Source organism: Sceloporus undulatus, chromosome 5 (genome assembly GCF_019175285.1).
Source record: "Sceloporus undulatus isolate JIND9_A2432 ecotype Alabama chromosome 5, SceUnd_v1.1, whole genome shotgun sequence".
NCBI classification, from domain to species: Eukaryota; Metazoa; Chordata; class Lepidosauria; order Squamata; family Phrynosomatidae; genus Sceloporus; species Sceloporus undulatus.
The window spans coordinates 16,671,442-16,697,306 of NC_056526.1; the positions used below are offsets into that span (position 1 = coordinate 16,671,442).

Below are 25,865 nucleotides of genomic sequence, written 5' to 3' on the forward strand. Positions count from 1 at the left end.
ATTTTTCACTGTGACAACCCTAATCACTTGTATGTGCTTGTATGTACAGTCGGCCCTCCTAACTTGCAGATCTCGGATCCACAACCTTGAAAATCCGCAGAGAGGCAACCTCAGCTATTTTTAATGGGGCATGCACATAGGCACATGCCCCATTTAAACCTATGGGGCTTGAATATGCACGAGCCTCCATTTTCATGGGGAGGGGGGAGATGGATCCCCCACAAACACGGAGGGCCAACTGTATGCTGAAACATGTGGAACTGTTCGTCTTTTTTTGAGGCACAGCACCCTATTCCTATTGTTTTCCATGTTATTTCTGCCTCTGGCACCAAATTTTCTGTTAAAGAAGGAATATCCAGGAAAACATATATACTTTGTTAACTCAAGTATACAGTATCTGTATAAACAGAGTTTGGGGTGGGAAGAACTCTAACAGGCAGCCAAATAAAGACTGAGAATGCTGAGGATTTGGGGGAATGGGGAACAAAATGGAATGGAATATCCTGGATAACAGCATGGCTGGCAGGCAGCCTGAAGAGGATTCCACACTACAACATTCTGTTACAGTACTAAGAGGATACAGTGGACCCTTGACATCCACTGGGATTAGGTTCCGTGACCTTTGCGGATACCAAAACCTGTGGATGATCCAGTCCCATTAAATATAATGGCACAGTAAAATGGTGTCCCTTATATAAAATGACAAAAACAATATTTTTTTTAATTTATATTATTTTTTAATATTTTCAAGTTGTGGATGGTTGAATCTGTGGATAGAAACCTTGTGGATACAGAGGACCAACTGTATTTTTTTCATGAAGCAATATAATTTGTCTCACTTAAATGTTTCAGCAAAAGACCATTAGCAGAGGTCAAGTCAAGACTGATACCTGCACAGCTCATATTGCTGCCAGATTTGCACTAACTGAGTCAAATGGGTTTTGTTACTCATCACAACTTGCCATACCTTGATCACGCATATTCAGAGCTTGCAAGAGATCCTCTCTGATGGGATGCTTTGCTTTGTAACACAACCTGTAGACATTAGAAGGGGTGTCATCGCCCGAAAGGGTGGTAAGATCTATGCAGGTGACAGCACGCAGAAGCCAAGCAGCCTTTATTTAGAAAGAAAATAGGAGCAATCAGAACAAATCCTTATGCATGGTTGCCAAATAGTAAATACTCATGAAGAATGTTCAAGACCAGCAAAAGGGCCCAAGCTCGACTCAGGCTTGCATCCTTCCGAGGTCGCTAAAATGAGTACCCAGACTGTTGGGGGCAAATTAGCTTACTTGCTAATTAGCTTACTTGTTGTTCACTGCTATGATCTTTGGAACAGCGGTATATAAATAAAACAAATTATTATTATTATTATAAGCCCTCCAGTTTTGTCCTTTCCACACTGACTTAACAGTACTTCTTCAGCCACTGAAAGTCTTCACCTGAAACTCTGAAGTGGTTTGCTTAGCCCTAAGCTGTATCTATACTGCAGAAATAATCCAGTTGGACAGTTTTAATTGCTATGGCTCCAGGCTATGGAATCCTGGGATTTGTAGTTTGCTGTGGCACCGAAGCTCTCTAACAGAGAAGGCAAAACTACAAATTCCAAAATTCCATCCATTTCTGGGACTTGGCTAATGAATCCAGCTTAAATTTAGGAAAAAAAATATTCTGGGTCATTTACACTAGAGAAATAATGCAGTTTTACACTACTTTAAGTGCTTAAAGCTCCATCCTATAGAGTCCTGGGATATGTAGTTTTACAAAGTCTTTAGCCCTCTCTGCAAAAGTGAGCTGGTGCGTCACAAAACTACAAATCTCAGGATTCTGTGGGATGGAACCTGTAGAAAGCAGTTTCAAACGGCATTATTTCTACAGTGTAGATGTACCCTCAGCCTACTGCTGGTTTACCTGGGAACCAAATCCACGCTTCACTCAGATTTTAATCTTCAGCTTGTTATCCTTAAAATAGCCACTTGCTTATTAAAACCTTATTAATGGGTGTTTTATTTAACCTCACTGGAAAGAACTTTAAAAGGTTTTTGGTTTCTTCCACTACCCTGCATTTTAAATTAAAAGCCCATGACATTTTCTAAAATATTTTGCTATGAGCTGCAGTACTAAAGTGGTGTCAAACTGCATTATCTCTAGCTACATCATGGGCTGTGTGCATCTTTGCAAAATGACTGGCTGCACCAGGGTGAGAGGAGAATACTCAAGGAAGGATGGAGGACTTACCTGCCAATTCTTTTTCACAGGACGTTGTGTCTGAATTTGGGCTGCCCGTCTAAGAACTGCTGGTTGATTCACATGAACCCGTGCAAGCCAACTGAGATCTAGAGGAGGAAAAAGACCCATTTTTCTTCAATGCATTTTTAAATGTACCAGGAGGAAGGCGGGATATAATAATCATAATTGTAATCATAATCATCGCTGTTTTATACAGACTGCTCTCTGACTCAGAAGGGCAAAATTCTATTAATATTCAATTAACAAAAATATTTTTAAAACAAGGGTAAATGTTTTCATGCGATGAAAATTAATTAATTCAGAGTTCCCATTTTACTCATTATTATGTCCCTGCAGACTTCAAGAAGGAGCATCCATGAAACACATTCTTTTGTCTTGTGGTTTCTACAAGCAGGCTCGGCGACACATGATTAATCCACTCATGGCAAATATACCAGGAAAATTGGCCCAATTTTATGTCAAGTCCTTATTTTAGAAGAGAAGATTCCCCATGTGACTTTGGATCAGAGAACAGCTAACTTCTGTACTAGGGGAAAATGTCTGAAATAAGCTCTGTCAGTATGAGTTAGCTAATTGTTCCTTTTGTGCTTTTAATTTATTTTATATGTTGTGAATTTGATTTTGCTGGGTCTCTGGACTGTATTTTTTTTAAAAAAGAATTTTACTCCCCCAGTCTGAACTATCATATTCTGGTATCTCGGGAACAAACCCGATCATGCGCAAGTGCCCCAAATGACTTTTTAAAAATTGATTTAAACCAGACTTTTCCAGCTGCATCCTGAGATGTAGTGGGACTCCATTCCCATTAGTCTCATCCAGTTGATGGATGAGAGTGATAGGGCTTGTAATCCAAGTACATTTTAGGGGATACCAGATCAAGAAAGACTGTTTATACCCTCCTTTCTAGTGTGAACACTCAACATGGCTTACATGTTTAATAGAAGCACAATTTAGAAAGTAAAAGGAAAAAAAAACCCACTGAAAAACAACATACAAAATTAGCATGTAACAAGATACAGTAAACCTGCTCTCATTGACCTGCCTTTTCATAGCATTGTTGTTGTATGCCTTCAAGTCATTTCCGACTTGTGGCTACCCTGAGTTGACCCTATCACAAGGTTTTTTGGCAAGATTTGTTCAGGGGATGCCACTGCCATCATTTGAGGCCAGTGAATTTTGCACGGGGGAGCAAGGATTCAAACCCTGATCTCCAGAGTTCTAGTCCAAGGTCAAACCTCTACACCACAAACACTTTTGATGTTACAGAGTTATAAAACTTGTGTTGCATCCACGCTGCAGAAATAATCCAGTTTTACACTGCTTTAATTGCCATGGCTCAATGGTATGGAATTGTGGAAGTTGCAGTCTGCTGTGTCTATGGTGTAATTCCCAGAATTCCATAGGATTGAGCCATGGTAGTTAAAGTGGTGTCAAGCTGGATTATTTCTGTAATGTGGATGCAGCCTTGGTTTCTACTTTGCCACAGCTCCATCTTAGGAAATCCTGGGATGTGCAGTTTTAGGAGGTATTTAGAATTCTATGCTTGAGAGCAACAGTACCTTCACAAACTACAAATCTCAGGATACTATAGGTTGCAGCCATAGCAGTCATAGTGGAATCAAAACACTATCACTGTGTTCCAGATGTTCTGGACAGCACTTTTTTTTGCACATGGATTATTTCCATGTAGGGGAAAACTTGTGTGCACCACATCCTCGACTTAAACAGGTCACAAAACTGATCATGGGAGAGAACATGTGTGAATCATCTCAAGTGTCTGCCGAAGGAAACAACATGTAAGTTCATTAAACTTAGAATGTGAATGCTACTGTTTTCAATATGTCATCTGCTGCATCTAAATATTCATGGGGCTCCAGGGATAAAAGTAATTAAAACAGTTAAAACTACAGCCAATTAGCCAACTTTCTTTAATCCTCTCCTGGAAAAAGATGTTTTTCTTCCTCCAAAGATGTATCTAAGAAACAGAAGGAGAGAGGGAGGGAGAAGGAGAATGAATACCCTTCAAAACTGCATTTAGAATTTTCATGGGAGAACAATTTTTAATTTAATTTCATTTATTTTTTTACTACACAGTACTTTGCCCCTTACGCCTTAGGGCACAATAACTTGCTTGGTGTTATTCCAATGACAAAGTCATACCAATAATGCAGTTTTGAACAGGGTTCCTAGCGCATATATTTAGTGATGATTCTATGCCAGTAGGTGTTAAATCTACTCTGGGTTTTAATCCAAGCTTTTAATCAATAAACCAATCAATTTATTTGTATCCCACCTTTCCCCCCAAAGTGAGACTCAAGGAAACTAGGTGCTGTGTGCCTTCAAATCTTTTCCAACTTATGGCAACCCTAGCACGAACCTGTCCCAGGGTATTATTGAAAAGATTTGTTCAGAGGGGTTTGCCATTGCCTTCTTTTGCGGCTAAGAGAGTGTGACTTGCCCAAGGTCACCCAATGAATTTCTGTGACTGAGAGGGGATTCATATCTGGGTCTCCTAGATTCGTAGCCGAAGTCTCAAACTACAGTCGGTCCTCTACATCTATGGCTTTAACTTTTGCGCATCTGATTATTTGCAAATTTGATTAATGTATTTTCTCTAGGAATCTCTAGGTCCTCCAGTGCAACTCTGTTGCCAACCTCCACTAGAAGTTGTACTGGAGGACATAGAAATTCCTAGAGAGAACACTTATCTAGGAATTTTAGGTCCTCCTGCACAATTCTATGGTCAATTTCCTTTCCAGCAGATGTTGGCCACAGCTCCATAAATCTGTACTCAACATCTGCTGGAAACTGACCATAGAATAGTGCAGGAGGACCTAAAATTCCTAGAGAAGTGTTCTCTTAAGAATCTAATCAGGATACTAAAAAGAAATAAAAAAGAATAAAAGTGCATTTTTTTGCGGTGCAAAAAGAATAAAGGAAGCCCACCTAATGAGAAAGGGCAATTAACATACTGGCAACACGTTTCCAACAAAGCCCATTCCATTAAACTATTTGTGATACAGTTGAATTCCCTGATTTATTTATTTATTTTTAAAGAGGTGTACTTTAAACTCTTTCCAAAGAGGAAATTGGCCAGCTTCCCTTATGTGCACTGACTGTTACATTGACCAAAAGCAAAGCAGTGCAGGGAACCGAGAAACAAAAAGGGGATTTCCAGTTCAGCAAAGGGGAATTTTAGCAAATTTAAGTGCTCCCTCCAACACCTGACAACTATTAAAAGTGCAAGCTCCTTGCTTTTGTGGGACTAGTACTCAGTAGGGGCGTGCGGACTGCACCAGGTGACACCCTAAAGTGAGGTGACACCACTACTCCTCAAACATCTGCTTTTGGGAAGAAACTGGCTCTGGCATTCACTTGTGTCCCTTTAAAATGCTGAAGACATGTGGGAGTAGGGTAAAGCTTAGCAGGAGGAGAAAGAGGAGGCCCCAGATTTTAAATTTTAATTAATTTTTTTGGTAGTATAAAGGTATAATTTTAATTTTGCTAGCTGTTTATGTCACAACTATTGCCATTACAGTGAGCCCTTGGGTTTGGTTCCAGGGGTTAAAGGACCTCCCGTGGATGTCACAATCCGTAGATGCTCAGGTCTCACTGAATACACTGGCATAGTAAAATTGTGTCCCTTATATAAAATGTCAAAACCAAGGCTTGTTTTTTTTTAGAATTTAGATATATTTTTGAATATTTTCAAACCATAGATGCTTCAATCTGTGGATAAAGAATCCATGGATTGGGAGGACTGACTGTACATTCAGTGATATACAGGAACTGCGATCTATGAGTAATATTAGTGCAAAAAGCATGACTAACAATTGTGTGTATGGTGTCAAATGGGAGGAAGTCAATGGGGGGGGGGTTGACACCATGAGTTACTACACTTGGTGACACCAACCCTAGTGATGCCACTACTTGGGCTTCATTCATAACCATACATGCACAAATATGGTGACCTAGCAAGAGGTGCATCTGAACACCTATGTGAGCCAACAGTTATCAGAAAATTAAAACTTCAGGTTTGGAAAGTCAGAATTCAAATCTCTTGTTGTCGCTGATGCTGTTATATGTCTTCAAGTTGATTTGGACTTGTGTTGGACCCTATCCTAGGGTCTTCTTGGCAAGATTTATTCAGTGGAGGTTTCCCATTGAATGCCAATCCCTGATGAGTTCCCCAGAAAGAATGTACTGTACTTAAATAAAACTGTTCTAATTGGAATGGAAACCCTCACAGGGTGACCTTGGCCAATTCACACTTGGCCTCAGAGGATGGCCCCTCTGAAGAAACAGGCGAGCCTATCATGGGTTTTTCTTAGCACAAGAGTCACCATAGGTCAGAAATGACTTGAAGGCATTCAACAATAACAACAAATAAACATATGTTTATTCATATACAATGTCAACTGGGGAAGTGCAACATGTAGATGTAAAAGGGGGTCCCAAATGTAAAATGTTTGAGTCCCATTAGGCAAGGTTGTGTAATGTATACCCCAATAGAGGATTCTGGCCATCACTATTTATATTGTTTTGAACATGTAAAGGTTGGGTTTCCCATATCCTGAATTGCGAAATCCTCCAAAATTGTCCACATGGGTGGCTGAGACAATGACACCTTTGGATTTTTGACAGTTCAGGTTATGCAGACTTTGCTCCATGCACAAAATTATTTAAAATATTATGTATAAAACTATGTTCAGGCTATTGGCTGAGACAGTGGTGCCTTTGCTTTCTGATGGTTCAGTGGATGCAAACCTTGTTCCATGCACAAAATTACTAAAAATATTATGTATAAAAGTACTTCCAGGCTATGTGTACAAGGTGTATACGAAACATAAATGAAGTCTCTGGAGCAGCAGAAAATAAGCTTGCTCCCTCCTGAATATGACATCCCTTCAAATATTTAAACAGGGCTATCATATCACCTCTTAATCTTCTTTTCTCCAGGCTAAACATACCCAGCTCCCTAAGGCGTTCCTCATAGGGCATGGTTTCCAGAACCTTCACCATTTTAGTCGCCCTCCTTTGGATACGCTCCTGTTTCTCAATGTCCTTTCTGAATTGTGGTGCCCAGAACTGGACACAATATTCCAGGTGGCGCCTGACCAGAGCAGAATAGAGTGGCACTATTCTCTTGATCTAGACACTATACTTTTATTGATGCAACCTAAAATTGCATTGGCCTTTTTAGCTGCCGCATCGCACTGTTCACTCACGTTCAGCTTATGATCTACTTGGACTCCTAGATCCCTTTCACACGTAGTTTCATTCATGCAGGTGTCTCCCATCCTATATCTGTGCATTTTATTTTTCTGCCCTAAGTGCAGTACCTTACATTTCTCGGTGTTGAAGTTCATTTTGTTAGCTGTGGCCCAGCTTTCTAGTCTATTCAGGTCATTTTGAATCTTGATTCTGTCCTCTGGAGTATTAGCTATTCCTCCTAATTTGGTGTCATCTGCAAATTTGATAAGTATGCCCCCAATTTTGTCATCCAAGTCACTGATAAAGATGTTGAATCATGCAGTTTTCTTGGCAAGATTTCAGAGGGAGTTTGCCATTGCCTTCCCCTGAGGCTGAGAGAGTGTGACTTTGGCCCAAGGTCACTTACACCAAAATAAATCAGGGGTGTTTGCTCTTCCTAGTCCTTCTTTTGCAAGTTTCCCTGCCTCCATCCAGAGGAAGAAACAGGTCAAACAAATAATTATTATCACTATACTATTACCATTCCCTTAGCCATACCCCTGATGACCCCTCTTCCCCAGGATGATGGGTTTTAGTACTCTTTTCTCCACATAATTTCCTCCTAGCCTCCACCACAAATCTCCCTCCCTTGTTGTTGTTGTGTGCCTTCAAGCCATTTCCAAGCCTAAGGGGAAACCTGCATGGGGTTTTCTTGGCAAGATTTGTTCAGAGGGCCTTCCCTTGAGGCTGAGGCACTGGGACTGTTTTGGCCCAGGGTCACCCAGTGGGTTTCTACAGCTGAGCCTGGTCTGTATGTTCCCTCTCAGGACTCCAAAGCCCCTCATCCACAAGAAAACCTCACAAACCTTGGGCTTTAAGCAAAGAGGCACAAAGTGGGATCTTGGGGATAAAAGCCCCCCCCCCCACCATCCCCGACTCCCCCTTCGACAGCAAAGCCCCCAGCCTTCGGTAAGGACCCCCCTTGCCTTACCGAACTTGCTCCCGGGGTTCCTAGCGGCGGGAGCCATGTTCGTGGGGCGGCGGCACAAAAGGCGAAGCCAATCCCGGCTCTCCTTCCAGGGCCCGGCGCCGCATTTCCTCCGCCTCTTCCTGCCAGATCGCCATTGGCAGAAAAGGGGAAGAGAAGGGACCATGGCCAATCAGGGGCCTCTGATTTTCACCCGGGAATCTTTGTTTTGATCTTTTGTGTAGAAGGGCTTTAGCGGTATCTTGGCAGGGATGGGGGGAGGCACAGCTTGAAAAGAAAACGGCCCCAAAGCCGGAGGTTATTAGTTTAAACCGGTTTTGGTTTGATTTAAAACTCTTTGGGGGGGGGGGGTGCGGGGGGCCTTTCCATCCTCCTTTCCTTCTTTTTTTCCTTACTTTCTTTCCTCTCTTTTCCTTCCTTTTTCTTTCTTTTCTTCCTTTCCCCCTTCCTTCCTTTACTCTTTTCCTTCCCTCCTTCTTCCTTCCTTTCTCTTTCACCTCCTTCCTTCCTGCTTCCTTCCTTTCCTGCCCCTTTTCCTTCCTTCCTTCCTTGTCTGTTTCTTTCCTTCATTTTTTCTTTCTCCTCTTTCCTTCTTTCCTTAGTCTTCCCTTCTTTCTCTCTCTCCCTTCCATCCTCCTTTTAATATATAGGACTACACCAATAAAGGACTAAATCAGGAAATTAAACTAGCAAAATTCACATCTTGGGGCCACCAGCTTAAATAATGGTCCTTTTTTGAAAAGTGCTCTTTTGAAGCAAGTTGTTTTGGCTGGACTTCTGTGAACTGAAGGATTCGCTTCTGGATGGTGTTTCTTGCACTATAAAATCAAGTGATTAAAAAAAGAGGCAACCGACACTGGAAACCGGTGTAACAATGGCACAGGGAAATGGTGTCCCTTACATAGAATGGCAAAATCAAGGCTTGCTTTTGTAATTTATATATATTTTATACTGTGTGCAGACCCAGGGCCAGATCTAATATTAAATGTTGAAAATAGGGTGCTAGAAGATAGGTTCCACAGTGTGTAATATGCTGCCTTGGAGGAAGTAAACCTTGCTGGATTTAAGCTTTATTTCTGTGTAAATATAGATTGGCTTGTATTGCCGCACTGCATTCATTTGCACTTGATGCAAGAGGACACCATCAGTACAATTGTGCTGTTATGCACCACAGTTGTTTTTTCCTATACATATCTACTCAGACATACCTGGCAGTTTTATTTCATCTTCTTTCTCTGCGCCCATGTGTTGCCGTTTAATATTGTAATAGTTCAATTCTATTTTAATGCTCACTTTTTGTATGTTTTAATTGCATTGCTATTTTGAATTGTGAGCCATTTTCAAGTTAATTTTTTTGGGGGGGGGATTAGTATATAAATAACAAACCTGAAGGTACCAGATTCTGTCTGAAACTGAAAGCTAAGCAGGGTTCCTCTTGGCTGGGAGACCATCAAGAGATACCAAGTGACTTGGAGTAACAAAACACATTTGAAGGGTGGCACAATTCCTACCTGATTTAGAGTATTCATGCAGGATATCCCACAACCACACGGAGCATGCTGCATATAACTGATCCAAAGTCACTAGTTAAGGCTACCAAGCTTAGCACGTTTCATAGGTCTGCCTTGCCTAATTAGGCTCACAGCCACTGCACTATAGTATGCTATCTATTTGTTGCCCACCTTTCTCCCAAATTTGGGGCAGCAGTAAGGGCACTAGTCAGCAGGATGGGGCTGGAAAAAGGAAAACCTTTCTATCTTCATAAATCAGGCATATCTCCAAAGGTACCATGGGTATCACAACAGACTATAGCAACTCCTGGTACAAGCCTACCCAGACCCTAAGATCCTCAGCTCTTCTTCACTGGAATGGTTAGGAAGGACATGAGATAAGACCTACTCAGTGGCTGCACCTAGTTCTCAAGAACTCGTTTCCTAAGGAAACATGGTACATTCAAAATACAGTAAAAGTTCAGCAGCCCATTAGAAACCTGCATTTGTAGAAACAAGGTCGTATTTCTCTTTGTCTTATGGCAGGCCACTATGAACGTTTTTTTCTTCCTTTTCCTTTTCCTGCTTAAGTTGAATTTTGGCACATGGTAATGTTCAGCTCCATGCCCCACAAACCGCAAGTACCATATGTCCCAACTACCATCTTCAGTTCAGCTCCCTTAGACTTATTATAACCTTTGTTGTTGACATTTCTGAATTGTGGTTACCCTCTCACATGGTTTTCTTGACAGGTTTCTTCAGAGGGGGTTTGTCACTGTCACACTCTTGAGGCTGAGTGTGACTTGCCCAAGGTCACCTAGTGGATTTACATGGCCAAGCTGGGATTCAAATACAGTACTGGTCTTGAGAGTCATGGTCCAACAATCAAGCCACTAAACCACACTGGCTCCACATACCTTTGTTGTTGTGGGTCTTCATTGTTTCCAACTTAGGTGAGCCTATCATGAGTTTTCTTGGCAAGATTTGTTCAGAGGTAGTTTGCCATGGCCTTCCCCTGAGGCTGAGAGCATGTGATTTGCCCAGTGACCAAGCGGGAAATCGAACCCTGGTCTTCAGTCTCAGTCCAACACCCAAACAACTACACTGTACCTTGTTACCTGCATCAAAATGGCAAGCTTCAAATTATTTAATGCAGGCAGTCTAAGAGCCAAATGAGGCTCTTCACACAAGCCTGTATCCACAAGCAGCATGAACTGATAACAATGCAATTGTACATGTATATATTTGGCTTTCCTAGAGTCTAAAATATTGTCTTGACCTTGACACTTAGTATTTTAAGAAGCAAGGAGCGCTAAGTAAAAGTATGGTGATCTCAAACACAGTTGACAGGGAAACATATTTCGTAATACCATCCCTATATGTACCACTGCATGCTCATCTTCCAGCTTGGCATGATAAGACAATTTTGGTAGGTTAGAAGGAATGTGTCCAAAGAAGCGTAAATTATAAAAATGTGATACATTACATAAGCTGCATATAAGAATAGTGCAAACACGTGTATTTGTTCTGAAATATAGTCAATAGGTTTTCCTTGGATGTTGCAGCACAATTTAAAGCACACAATGGACAATATTGCCTTAAGAACCCTTTTCCTGCTGAGTCATGAACATCTTATATCATTTCTGCCATTCACACAGCCAACTGCACTGGGCAGCCATACTTACATTCACTTGCATTAATATTAAAAGCACAGGAATAAACAGCATGAGGCAGCAACACAAGGACTGCCACACAATAGAAAAAAAAATTCTGCCTGTAACAAAACAGGCACAAGCTATGTAAGTTGATTGAATCATATAGTGCAGCCCAAGCCTGACTTTGCTGTTTTACATGAGCACCACCAAAATAACTCAATAAAACAAAAACCCAGCACTTATTTTCCACCTTACTTTTGCCATCTATTGTCAAGAGTACAAGTCAACATCACCACCTTGAGTTACCTACTTCTGCTAACTATTTATTTATGGTGTTTATACCCCGCCCTTCAGCCCTAAAGGTTATCAGTGCAGCTTACAATTATTATATTTAATTAGAGCGTTATCTATTCGTAGAAGCTCCTGAACAGGCCCTGAAAATACAAGTCCAAGATGAAAACAACAGCATTTTCATCTTATGCACACCTTCTGTGAATGAGACTTCCCTTAAGAGTAAGCATTTCTTATAACTTTAAGTCAAGCACAATTGCTTTGCCCAACCACATTTTAGGTTATTTACCACTTTCAAAGATACAGAACTATGTAATGCTAGATTTGTTTTCTAGACACACACACACACACATACCACATCAAATATATTTAAATGGTGCCAGTTTGATGTAAGATATAAGTTTATGATCAAACAGAAATTCTTGGAGAATTCTAATTGAACAGCATTGGAACACTGTAATTGAACAGCATTAGATATATTAGGCCAATGCTGTTATTATGCATACTGATAGCTCCCCTGGTATTTACTCTTGTTAATACAGGCAATGTCTTCAGTTGCAACTCTATTCTTGTACTATTGTTGTATCTGTGTACCTTCAAGTTATTTCCAACTTATGGCAACCCTAAGGTGACCCTATCATGGAGTTTTCCTGGCAAGATTTGTTCAGAGGTGGTTTGCCTTTCCCCGTCTCCTAGGCTGAGAGGGTGTGACATGACTGAGGTCTGCCACTGAGTGGGGATTCAAATCCTGGTCTCCAGAATTGTAGTCCAATACTCAAACCACTACATCATACTGGCTTGTATACTATATGAATAATCTGTTACAAAGAAAATAAAAACAATTCTTTTTTAAAAGAAAATTTGTTTTTGATGTTTGAAAGGGGTTAACTGATAACTACTTGGAGAAACTGAGAGATGGGAGACAATACAAAATTATCTCCTTATTTATATATTTCAATATCAGAAACTATCCCACTAGAGGCATGTATTAAAGTGGCAGCTATTATTATGCATGCTGCTGCACATATTATTCTAGAGAGACTTCTGAATGCAAAAGTTTAAAGGGGTGGGGAGAGAAAGCAGCAGGGCATTCAGCCACCTTCCATACAAAGGTGTCACAAAGTATTAGCACTCTTTGCTTATTAAAATCCTAAATGTTTCAACTCTCTTAAATTAACTTGTACATCCATGAGATTTCTCCTAGCAATGTTGCTGCAGAGAGGCATTTTATTTAGATGGTGGAAAACAGATATTCTGAAGCAATGTACAACAAAAGGGGAAAACAATTCAGTTGTTTTGCCACATAACCCCATCTTTTGCCAACTCTTCCCACTTTCAGAGAGACTTTGTTAGAAGCCCTTGCATTTCTCCTCAGTAATAAACACTACAATGAGTTAACCAAAATTGGAGAAACTGGGTCTCAGCTGCCAGATTACATTCAGATATACAGGCAGTGGTGTTAGAAGACAGCAAAAACTGTTACTGCTCATCTCATTCAATACTCTCAACTCTCGGCAGATAATCAGTTCCAAAGCATTCTCATCAAATACTGCCCATCTTTGCCCCCCGATACAGTGTGCACCCCAGGAGGCTGCTGCATACTGCTGCGTTCTTGATTCAGTCTCAGAATGTCCATGTGTTGTCATTAACAGCTGTGACGTTCAAGCCTTAACTTCAGGAGTTGTGCTGTAGATGGAATCTGAATTTTCAGAGCCAAGGTCTTCTGTCAAAACAAGGAGGAAAAGATAAAAGAAAATGTCAAAGGTTACAAGAAATTTGCCAACTTGATTGAGTTATTCCTCGCTGTCAAACACTTTTACTTTCCTCAGCTTATTTTAAGTGCAATTTGACCCTGATCTTGGTTATTATCAGTGCAAACTTTCTTTCAGCCCTCACAAAAGCATGCAAAGAAGTGCCCCCATCTGCCACTGAAGTGGAGGGAAATATTCTTGATGTGACTCTTTGGTGTGACACTATGTCAGACATTAAATCACAAGGAGCTAGCTGTTTGCCTTCTACCCATTCCTATAAAATTGATCTTCCCAGCACACCTTCACATAAACTGTTGTTGCTGGAATAGTTCCACACTAGATCATAAATCACTATGGCCCCATACAGACTGGCCAAAATAAAGCTGCTTCGGGTCACTTTGGAGGCATGCTGTTTAAATGCTGTATGCGTCCGAAGAGTCCAGAAGCTGCGCCAAAGCCATGATCCAGTTCTGGACTCTTAGTATGCATGCATCACTGAAACAGCATACCTCCAAAGTGACTCAAAGCAGCTTTATTTTCGCCTGTCTGTATGGAGCCTAAGATTGCTTTACTGCCCAGGACATTTTTTTTTGGGGGGGGGGGGGGGAGGCCTGCAATATTTGCAGTGGCTTCAAGTGGCAATTTGTATGGATTATGCGCTCTCTGTGTATGTGTGTATTCTGAGCAATAAGTCACTGGAATCCTGTTGGTGTCTCTTGCATATACAGCTGTACTTTTTTGGCCACTGTGCAACAGAAGCATTAGGTTCATGGTTGCATAAGCAGAGATCTGCAAATGAAGCCACTTCACATGGATCTAAGCCCTACAGATAGTTCCAACTGGAGTAGCCACTAAATCAATTGGATTTGCCTATGTGTGGACCCACCATTTCAACAGTTGGTTCAATGGATCTACTCTAGTTGGGACTAACCAACAGAATTCCAGCTTCACAGCTAGATGCTCCTGGATGATGGGTAATTATTTGTCAGTGCCTTCAGGTACCACTTGATTCACCGGGGCTGCAGAAACAATCACTGTGCACACCCCACTGCACAATAGGAAAACAGGCAGGCACTCTGGCAGATACACATTAGGTATTTAGTGGTGTAATGCAACCATAATTACATGAGAATAAATTTAAACTACAGATATATGATGTAGGATCTCAGTCATTATGTTACACAGGCTAACGTGTAAAGGCTGATAACCTAAATCACTCAGGCCACCACAGCAACCAGCGCTTTACCTAGTTCTTCCTCTGTAGTCCCTGGAAGATTGACTTTTGCTTTAGCCAGCTCTCCACCTTCTTCTTCTACAGAGAAAGAAAGAAAAAGAAAGTCTTCTTTTTATAAACATGCCAATATATTTTAGCCTCTACTGCAGGAGTTCTGCACTAGTGATTTCCCTTCATTTGTCTTTTTAATATACTACGACTCACCTTCTCTCTTACATAAATAATGCTTTCTTTAATGAGAGGAGTAAATTCCATAAGTGCAAGATGTCAATTTGAAAGAGCCAACAGCAGGACGGTGATGAGATGGAAGAGATCAAACATTTCAGAGGCCAAACTGAACTAGTCTTATTTCTCAGGCCCAAGACAGACAGGCCACAAAGTGCATCTTCTGGCTGCTTTGGGGGGTGGGGAGTTCAGATGATGCATGCCCCCAGAGGAGCCAGAAGCTGCTCTGAGGTAGCTCATGGCCATCAGCAAAAAAGCGTGGGAAATACGTTCTTCACCAATGGCCCGTTCAGGACCGCCACCACAGGCTGTCCAGTCACTGTGGCCCTGTGCTGATGGTCCGTTTTGCCTTTCAGATTGTAATCCTGTCCCTGGATTCATAGAATCATAAAATTGTAGAGTTGGAAGAGACCACAAGGGCCATCTAGTCCAACCCCCTGCCATGCAGGAAATTCCAATCAAAGCATCCCCATCCAGCCTCTGCTTAAAGACCTCCAAAGAAGGAGACTCCACTACAGTCCGAGGGAGTGGATTGTACTATTATTATCAAGATGAAAGCTAGATGCAATGGTATTACATGTCATACATACACAAAACCTAATGCCAGGGAGAAGGGTTCCCCAAGAGTTGTTTTGTATGTGCAGAGTATGGCTAATTTACTGTATGGAAGAGCTCTGCCATGTGAGTTATCCCACTACACCTACTGTTCAAAGTAGTGCAGGTTTATCGCCTCAATGACACTGAGGTCTATAGTTAATTGATGTTCTACGGATCTGCAATTCTGTCAGATGTCACTTTAAAAGGTAATGAAAAAAATGTTTCCAATATAATTTTATAATTAACTTGTCTTCAAAAGACAACATGTTACAGTGCACTTCAATTTCATCAGAACACACACAATATGTTCTTACCAGGAATCACACATTTCCAGAGACCATATGTTTTCCCTACTGTTGTCTGCCACAGTCTTAGTGTTCCATCCTCAGAGCCACTAGAATACAATTCTCCATCTGGGCTAAATCTGACACAGTGAATGGGCCCAAAATGCCCCTTGTATGATTCTGTAGAGAAATTACAACACATCAATCAAAATGTGAAGGAAGTAATTAGTATACACACATTAAGAGCTAGTTTTATGCATTTAGAAAGGGAAAAAAGCAATATAAGCTGCTTACTTTCTCACTCTGGGTTAGAGGTGAAAGCTATTGGATGAAGTTATAGGATCAAAAATAAGGCTCCAACCATTTAAAAGACAAAGCTTGCACCAATATTTTATGATATGGAAATTCTCCATGGCTTGCCACCAGAAAGTAGATGAGGTTAAGAAGTATGTCAGTAGGTGGGAAAACTCATCGGACAATACATGCCTCTTAGAGATTGCCTAACACTGGGTCTCACAATGGGAGAAAAACAGGTCTTGGTTTCCATACTGGGAGAAAAACAGAATTGAATAAATAAGCTTTTTAGGTATGTGCATATTTGGCAAGCTCATTTACAAGTACATGCAACTCAAAACTCTGCCTCAAGTTCTGAGAAATCAGAGAAAAATATTTATAACTACTGAGGGTGATTAGGATCAGGAGCTCAAGCTTCCTCCTGAGCACCTGTCTAACTTGTGATATTTCTAGTTCATTGAAAAAAATCACTTCAGTACAATGCAAAAGATAATACAGTACTGAAAATGAAAGAGGATTTGGCACATTAAAAATTCTCAGCAAAGGTGTACACTTTTCCCAGCCATAACTAGGAGAAGATGTCATCAGAAAGCATACGGCACATAGACTTATTTTATACTGCATTACTCATCATCCATATTATAGGCCTTACAGCTAGTCTTAGTTTTGACTCTACCGCTAAAAGCTATCAATAAAAATGGGATGTGGTGGCTTAGTGGAAGGTTGGCTGTTCGAGGCCCGAGTGCTGCATGATGGAGTGAGCTCCTATCATTAGTCCCAGGTTCTGCCAACCAAGCAGTTCGAAAGCATGCAAATGCAAGTGGATAAATAGGTACTATTTTGATGGGAAGGTAACAGCATTTGGTGCAGTCAAGGTGGCCACATGACCATCAGAGTAGTTCTCTGGCAATGCTGGCTCTTCAGCTTAGTGACTGAGATGAGCATCGTCCCCTAGAGTCAGTTTTGACTAGACATTCACGTCAAGGGACTACCTTTACCTTTATCTTTATCAATAAAAGTACAGGTACTCTAGGCTGGGTTGAGCAATATCCACAGCCTTCAATTATTCCAGACACACAACCCCTACTTTATTAACTTTATTCAAGAACTCACTTTAATTATTTTTCCAGTGCTCATTTCCTACTCTCTTTCTCTAGCCCTTGAAGTCTATAGTATCACTTCCTCCTGCAGCATCTGACACAACTTTCCCTACCATCTGGTGGTACGCAAATGACCACTTTGGGATTATTATTTTTCTTTCCTTCTTTCTCTTTCTTGCTTTTAAAAAAAACAATACATGCATACATACATTTTCATAAAATGAACAAATTTGTCTAATGACAGCAATTTGGAATTCTCTTAATTCCAATACCCAGTGAACAGGCTCTCCCCCCACAGGCCCCCACTTCTATCTTTCACACACCGCATCTGCCCAAAGGCAGCACTGAAGCAAAGCTATAGTTTACAGGCTGGTAGTGGGATAAAAGGACTAAGGGAAGAGACTACCTGAAAGGAACAAAAAGGACTGTGTATTAGTTTGTCTCTTCTGGGTCTCAATCACAGAAAGGCTTATTTATATATGGCAAGGTACAATGACTATAGGAACACAATTTAGAACTTGGTCAATTTGAGCTTACTTGCATAAGCATCTACCAAAAACCACTTAACTGTCCCAAAGGGGGAAAAAGTGGTTACATTATTGGCTTGAGAAATTACCACATCTCTGCCATACCAGAGCCAAAGAAACTTACACATGTGGTTTAACAATAAAGGTGCAAAACATACTGCAGAAATAATCCAGTTTCAGACTGCTTTAACTGCCCTGGTTCAGTGATACAGAATCCCGAGAATTGTAGTTTATTGTGGTACCAGAACTCTCTGAAAGAGAAGGCTAAATGTTTCACAAAACTGCAGTTCCCAGAATTCCCTAGCATTGAGCCAGGACAGTTAAGCAGTCTCCAACTGGATTATTTCTCCAGTGTGTTTTGGATCTAAGTTGGTTTCACATTTCAAAAGAAATGGAAGTCTTTAAAACATACTATGAAGACACTTAAAATGAACTGCAACATACCTAATTCTTCACCAGTGTTATAATCATACTTATACAGTTTAAAATCTTCACCACCTGCAACTAGACACTCTTTCTCAGGGTGAAGAGATGCAGAATTGATGGTTGCAGGGGCCTCAAAAGATTTAATCTGCTCCAGGCTACAGAAAGAAAGGAAAAGCCATCAAGGATAGGATATCTACACAAGCAGAAACCAAATCATAAAGAAAAGAAAAAAGAGACTCTATAAGGGCTGGATTTCACTCAGAGTAATTTCACCCAAGTATACAAGCCAAACCCAGGTTGCCTATGTAAAAAAAGCCTGAACTGAAATTTTTGTCAAATGGGTTTCTGAATAAGCACATAACTTTAATACTGAAAGATATTAAAACATCCAAAAATAATGCTACTATAAGAGTATATAGTCTACCTTAGAGTATCAAATAGCTGTTCTCTGGCTGCCCCCTGCCTAGGGGTTTATAGCAGAAAGCCACAGTAAAATTAATGGGACGTATCACTGTTTATATCTATAACAACACTTTTAAGACTGTAATTTGTTCTGTATGCACTGTTGCAAATTCTGATTACAAAGCGGATTAGGTTTTGTAAAAATCAAAGAGAATGAAGCCGTGTTACAGGAGAAAAACCATAAAGAGATTCTAAACTACATAATCAACTCTTTATCTTTAATCACTTGCACTAAGATTTTGTCCACAACCCAAGGAACTAGATAATCTCTAACATATGTTTTTGACTACAAGTCCCATCATCCCCCATCACTAGCAATACTAGCAGGGGTTGATAGCTGTAACCACCAGACTACTAACCCATGCCACAGTCAGTTATGACGTCAAGTGGGGTGTAAATAGTTCACTTTTCTTGTAAACGAAACCTAGAAAGGCAGCTGCTATCATTACATTTTCAACTGCATTTTTCCTCATCTTCTTAAGTAGATCATGTGAGAATAAAAAAGGATGATCTAAATCTACATGAACTAGAAGGGTGATACATATACATCTGCTGAGGCTCTTCCAAATCTTCCCAATTTTGTTACTTTTAATTGAAAAGAATAATTTTAAAACAACATACGTTTCAGCACTGTGAAATGCAATCGTTCTTCCATAGGTGATCACAATTATCTCCCCTTCTGGAATATACTCCATGCTGCTCACAGACATGGCAACGTTTATTGCCTTCACTTCTGTCAATGTATTTCTGTCCCAAAGCCTGAAATGGAAAGACATCAGTTGAATCTGTTACGCTTATCCCAACTGTAATGTAAGACTTTCAAATGCTTCTGAGTTAACAGGTCTTCTATACTGCCATCAATCCCCGAAACAGAATTATAGAAGCTCTGTAATTCTCGTTACTGCTCAGCCTGGCACATTAAATAATAAATAAATAAACTTTATTCTTATACCCCGCCTTTCTGCTGCAGCAATCAAGGCGGCTTACATGACTAGAATATGTTGGAATAATACATACTTTCAATAAATAAATTGACCCCCTCCCCTTTGAAACAGGCATTTATCTAAGCTAAAAGGGCTGTATATGCAAAATGGGAAGAAGGTAGGTTAGGATTTCTTGCTATTTTAAAAGTAGATAACCAAGAGCCTGACTCCCAGTATTAGACTGTGACTACTAATTTGTTATTCTTATCAGACTAATGGAATAGAGCTGTAGGGAAACCAATAATGGATTTGGGAGAGGTAATGTGTATGGAAAACAAATGAGCTCAGCTTTTAAAACTGAAAATAAATTCCTGGTCTCAGCATGTGTTGATTCTGCTATTTAATTTTAAGTACAGTATCCAACTCTATGGTCAACTTTTTTAACCACAGTTTAGCTCTTGGCTCAGTGGATAGATTTTGAGATCACAGTAAGAATAAAGCCAACTTCATAAGGCTCATATCTATTAAACCCTAATGCACAGGACTCTATTGTGTCTTACCGTTCCCACATAAAGAATAGCTATGTTTACATAACCAAATTCAAAACTTGTCCCTACATTGAATACCAGATCCTAATGTGCAGTATGGTGAAAAAAAGGTATTTTATTTCTTACCTGACCGTTTTGTCATCTGCTGAAAGTATCTGTGTGTCATCACTGCTCCACAGAGCTTTTTTAATACCAGATGTGTGACCACTGACCACTTGAGGTTCTAAAAAGTAGAAGAAATATCCTAGTATAAGAGAATGCCTCTAGCATAATAGTCAATATGACTATTTGTTTCTCAGTGAAACTTATGATCAATTATGGCAATGCAACCATTGTAAATAAAAAGGGTCATACATTATCTTTCATTATTTAATATGACATGACATCAACAACACATTTACAAATACAGTTATAATACATATATTATATATTATATATATGGTATAATATAATATATAATATATGGTATATGGTATAACAACAAAGTATAATTGTAGAAAGTGGCATGTGCTGACTGTCATTTATGAACATGCACAAACTTTAAAACAAAGAATAAAACCACAGATCATTTTGTAAGTCTAAGCTCATTATTAGCCAAACTATAAAAAATACCCAATATATTAAGGGCAGACAAAATAAAATTGTTTGGATAGCATGGAAAGCCACAGTTTGTCTTAAAAAAAATGAACCAGAGCAAGGCTCCATCTTGTATGCTTCCTTTTTACAGCATAGGCATGAGAACTAAAGCTTTACTTTATTTTTGATTGATTACACATTGTTGTTTTGTCCAGAACTATAACTGACTGTAATTTCAGCTGCTTGAAACAACTTAGCTTCACAAATCACTGTTTAAACTGGCCTTATTTCAAATAAAAGAGTTAAAATTAATCACTGCTTAGGGTTTCAACATAATGAGCCAGTGTGCATTTCATATGGTTTCATACCAATCATGTGTGGTATGCTAGTGCACACGGCCTGACAATTCCTGCTTACAATAGGACTAAGCAAATGGATGAAAAGTCCATGGTGTTTACCATGATGTCTAAACCTGGTACAATCAGTGGGGGCTTGTTATTTTCTCTAATAAACTAGAGATAATCTGAGAGTAACCTGTAAATTATTTTTCTGATTTCTTGCAAAAGCAACAATCCACAGTGGGGTTTGTACAAAACAAGTTTATTTAGTGACTCTAGATGCAAGCAGGAGGTATCAGCCTGTGTGAACCAGCATGTTGGTTCATCCTTCTCATAGAATCATAGAATTGTAGAGTTGGAAGAGACCACAAGGGCCATCCAGTCCAACCCCCTGAAGAATTCCTTTTTATTGTGATGCTGGAACAACCTCATGCTAAACTATGTCTAGTCAAAAGTGGAAGTAAAAGCGGATGGCGATTACACTAGCATATGGCTCATTCTCATCAGATGAACCATTATATGTTATGGCATCTGACCCTTCACAGCCATTGTGTACAGTGATTTTAATTCTGCTAAAATTTATGAGTGTGTGTGTGTGTATATATGAGATGAAGGAACTGGCAGTAGGTGCAAATATGAAAATAACAGACTTAATTATAAAATGGTATGGAGTTTAATAAGTAACTCAAGGACTGCTGTGATTTTAAGAATTCACAGCTTGATAACCAATCAGTTTCACAAATTAACAGTAAAACCCACCTGCTTCTGGCTTACTTAAGTCATAGATACGCAAAAGTTTATCTTGTCCACCTGTCAGTAGGTAATTGCTGTCCTAGAACAGAAAATGAATACTAATATTTTCAATCAAGAATGTGAAATTGCTGAAATAATGTTCTCTTTTGGAAAACACAAGGAGAGACTAAAAGATTTTGTGTCTACTTTACCTGAGTGAAGTCCACAGATTTGACAATGTGCTTGTGAGCCAAGGTGATTAATTCATCCCCTGAAACACCATCCCACACTTTGCTGAAATAAAAGAATATACTGCTAATATGCCAGTTCAACTATGTTCCAGACAAGACAAAAAAAGAGAGTGACCAGAATAAGCATTCAAGTGTTTTTAAAAGACTGCAAAAAATAACAGAAACATATGGAAACATTCAGTATTCGAAGACTTCCACTTACGCAGTGAAATCTGCAGCTGCTGTAGCGGCCTTCGTGGCATCCTTATTTAGAGTGGCACCCCAGACTGCTCCCTTGTGACCAAGGAATGTTCCAATCCAATCTCCCGTGTCGCCCTGGCGGAGCATAGGCTTGCCATCTAGGAGAGAAAAAGGAAACAGACATGAAAGCACATCTCCCCCAACCATCCAAATCAAGCATTGATGTAAATGAGTCCACATATATTATAAAAAGAAGGAGACCATCCAGTTGAATAAAAATGCACATGCACATGAACACGGAATTGCATGATGTTTTGGCAAAATCTAGTTAACGATCTGAGAGCCAAAGTCTACTGGCTCATTATCAAGTTACTATTATTTTCTAGTGATCTACAGACTCCACATTGTTCATTATAAACACAGCCACTTATTTCTTGACTGAAAAAAGAATGCAAGATTAGGATTGTTATATAATGCCCTGAGAGCAGTTTACTCTACTAAAACTTCCAAAAGACCAACAACCAGAATCAAGGTTGAGACAACAAGGCTACTTACTTTCAACTTGTGACTCACATCTGAAAAGTATATAAATCAGAAGCTATTTTATGCATGCTGTTCATAACAATGGGCTAAAACCAATATTAATCTTATCTGGAGTAGGCCCACCGTAATAAATATAACAGGGCAGTTGTGATGGCAGTGGTTCTGCTCCAGGCAGAACTCATCAGCTTTAACCCATCAGCTGTTTTAAACAGACAATGATGCATTTGAATTTGGGGGAATTTAAAGGCAAAAATGCAACACTAGCTACTATGAAATATACCCAATAAAACACGGATTCCCCATAATGGCTACTTCATCTTATTCTGTATTCTCCTGACTTATTGTTTTTAATTCTGTTCTGTTTGATTATGGTTTTACTCTGTTTTGCTATTTATGCATTATTTAGCAAAATAAGTGGGCTGTAGCTTTTAAAACCAAATGTTTATTGAAACCTTCTAGCCATTAATGTTATTTCAACTGTCTCAGTTCTTCTCTTTTCTACACACCAGAAATATGTAGACATATACTTGACTATAAATATTTGCCTCGCTTTTCTATCTAAAGGATTTCAGAGTGACAAAGAACGGTTAATGCTACTGCTGTAGAATAACCGATGCATATAGCTTTCAAAGAGGCAGACAGCCAGCCATGTGAATTGGTCTCGGTGTAAAAAGGGAGGGGAGGAAAAGAGGAATCCAGCAGCAATAAAAGACTGGTTTATTTTTAGCAGAGGAATGCAATAAGATAGAGAAAGACACTGCAGACTTACTTCTTCCACACCTCAAGATTGTCCAAGAGCCAGCCTGCCAGACTAGCATCACCTTAGCCAACTTCTTACACCCAGAAACTGCACCTTTTTGTACCCAATGACACCCTTATTTGACTCCACAACTATGTAACTTCTAACTCTCAATAAGTGGACTGAAATCGATGAATGGAAATGCTAAAATAAAATAATTAGTCTTAAAGATGCTGCTCCGGTTCCTCCTTTTCCTCTGCCCATTTTCCTGCAAAACACATTAGATTACAAAGAACAGATTTAGCAAGTCTAAGGAATTTTAAACTACCCCAAGGGCTATTTAAAAATAGACGCAAGAAAACAACAGGAAGGGAAGAAAATAAAAGGGGGATCGATTATTTCAATGAGACATGAAACTAAGGGATTTTCCCAATGGCTGCAAGCAAAGCTGAATTTGGGAAGGAAGGAAGGTAGTCCCAGGGCAGTTTTCTGGCAGGCAATTTTAAGCAAGAGAAACAGCTAAGAGGGAAAGGGCTCATATAAAGAAGCACACAAGCGTCTGATGAAGGAGGCTATAGCACACAAAATCTCAGGCTGTACTTAATGTTAGGCCTAAATCCAACTCTTCCTCCCATTCTAGAATACAGCCACTTCATCACTTGAGTCCATGTAAGCGTCTCACGGGAAATGGGACCTTCATGTTCTGAGTTCTTTCTATCCATAATAACTGATGGTTCTTTATAAGCTATATTTTCAACTGGTTTAATTTTATTCAGAGCATATGACTTTTGTATGACAGACATGACTTTAGCTGCCTTGAAGGCCTAAATATCCCAAAGGCAACAGATCCTGTCTGGCCTTGTTAACTAAGCAGGGTCAACCTCAGATGGCTTGGATGGGAGACCGTCAAGGAATGCCAGGCGCTGTAGGCTATACTTCAGAGGAAGGAACTGGCAAAGCCACCTCTGGGTAGCTTTGGCTGAAAAGTGGGCTATAAATAAATATGAGTTATTATTATTATTATTATTATTATTACTATGGGTGTTCCTTAACTAAGAAAACCTGATGAAATTGATGGGCTTGCCTGACATCGACTGTCGACACACACAACCTGCCTTGAGTTCCAGCCCCAGAAAAAGGCAGGTGGCAGCAATATTAATGACGACGACGATGGGTTATAATTTACTGTATTTAATCTAGCAATTGGCCATGTATTTCAGGAGGCCATCGGAGACCCACTTCTTCAGTCGACTGGGCCCTGAGGAACTGTGTTGCGATGTCTGTGTTTTATTTGTTGTCTTTAAGAGCTATGGGTTTGTTTGTTTTTAAAAGCTGGTTTAAATTCCACAGGTTGTTTACTGGTATCGTAAATAGTGTATAGATTTTGCCTGTGTTTAGCTGTTCTAAGGCACCTGGGGAAAAAGGTTGGTTGGAGATGATGATGATGATGATGATGACAGTTGTTGTTATTATGGCTGTTGCTGCTGCTGCTGCTGTTATAGAGTGGATCTGCTTCATTTGGTTCCGTCAACTACATTCAGGCCACTCTTTCAAGATGTCGCAAATTCTATAGACCTGCTTTTGCTGTAAGGCGCTCTGCTCGGGGCCCACAACAAACTCCCAGGAGCCCACAGCCTTGAGCCAGAGAGAGAGTTAAAAGCGGCCCCAAAGCGGGTTCCCTCTGCAGTGCGGACGCAGCCCAGGAGGACCCACCTTTGCAGGCGCTGATGAGGAAATAGCCGTAGGGGGTGATGCCGCTGAAGGCCAGGTCGACCACGGGCCGCGTGTGGCCGGAGCACGTCAGCGGGGTCTGCCGCATCGCCATGGCCGACGGAGGGAGGAGAGGAGGGAGCCGAGACCACGACAGACACGCCGCTGAGGCTGGGAGACGATGGCACGCCGGCAACGGAAATGACGCAGCCAGGGATCACAAAATGGCCGCCGGAAGTGTTGACCATAGAGTTCCGCGGAGGGAGAGGCGCCCTCCGGTTCCTGGCCCGCCCCTCTAACGCTCCAAGTGGAAACCGGAAGTGATGGTGGTACGGAAGTGACAAATTAAAAAAATTCTACTGTCCGCAGCAGCGTTTCTCAGCCTTGGGTCCTCCAGGCGTTTTAGACTCCAGCTCCCAGAATCCCTGATCATTTGGGCCAACTGGCTGAGGCTTCTGGGAGTTGAAGTCCAAAAATTAAGGCGAAGCCAAAGGTTGAGAACCACTGCGCTACATGCACTCTTCAAGCGTCGCTATTGGACTGCAATAACGGCTGCCT

The 25,865-nt window shown here is 40.5% G+C and overlaps 2 protein-coding genes across 2 annotated transcripts in view; both read right to left on the reverse strand.

Moving 5' to 3' along the window:
* DERA (deoxyribose-phosphate aldolase) overlaps positions 1–8,590 on the reverse strand; it is a 55,714-nt gene extending 47,124 nt beyond the window's left edge. The window contains exons 1-3 of the mRNA XM_042467848.1: positions 8,435–8,590; positions 2,239–2,336; positions 968–1,115 (exon numbers count right to left, since the gene is read on the reverse strand). Coding sequence (XP_042323782.1) covers positions 968–1,115; positions 2,239–2,336; positions 8,435–8,471 — 283 coding nt within the window. The 5' untranslated portion in view covers positions 8,472–8,590. The remainder of the gene's footprint in view (positions 1–967; positions 1,116–2,238; positions 2,337–8,434) is intronic.
* A 4,471-nt stretch (positions 8,591–13,061) lies between these two features.
* On the reverse strand, positions 13,062–25,531 carry LOC121932014 (serine/threonine kinase receptor associated protein). Its single transcript, XM_042470255.1, has 10 exons — positions 25,311–25,531; positions 22,338–22,473; positions 22,097–22,178; positions 21,912–21,984; positions 20,365–20,461; positions 19,389–19,526; positions 18,324–18,460; positions 15,989–16,138; positions 14,865–14,930; positions 13,062–13,590 (listed from the first exon to the last, which is right to left on the reverse strand). The coding sequence occupies exons 1-10, from the start codon at positions 25,420–25,422 to the stop codon at positions 13,529–13,531; spliced, it is 1,053 nt and encodes a 350-aa protein (XP_042326189.1). The 5' UTR covers positions 25,423–25,531; the 3' UTR covers positions 13,062–13,528.
* Positions 25,532–25,865: the final 334 nt, after the last annotated feature.

Bases quoted from the DNA above. Each gene is read 5' to 3' on its own strand.
- LOC121932014 (XM_042470255.1), bottom strand. From the start codon at position 25,422: ATGGCGATGCGGCAGACCCCGCTGACGTGCTCCGGCCACACGCGGCCC. The intron at 22,179-22,337 runs GTAAGTGGAAGT...CTTTTATTTCAG, and splicing joins GCAGCTGCAGATTTCACTGC to CAAAGTGTGGGATGGTGTTT. The intron at 19,527-20,364 runs GTAAGAAATAAA...TTTCCATTTCAG, and splicing joins GCAGATGACAAAACGGTCAG to GCTTTGGGACAGAAATACAT.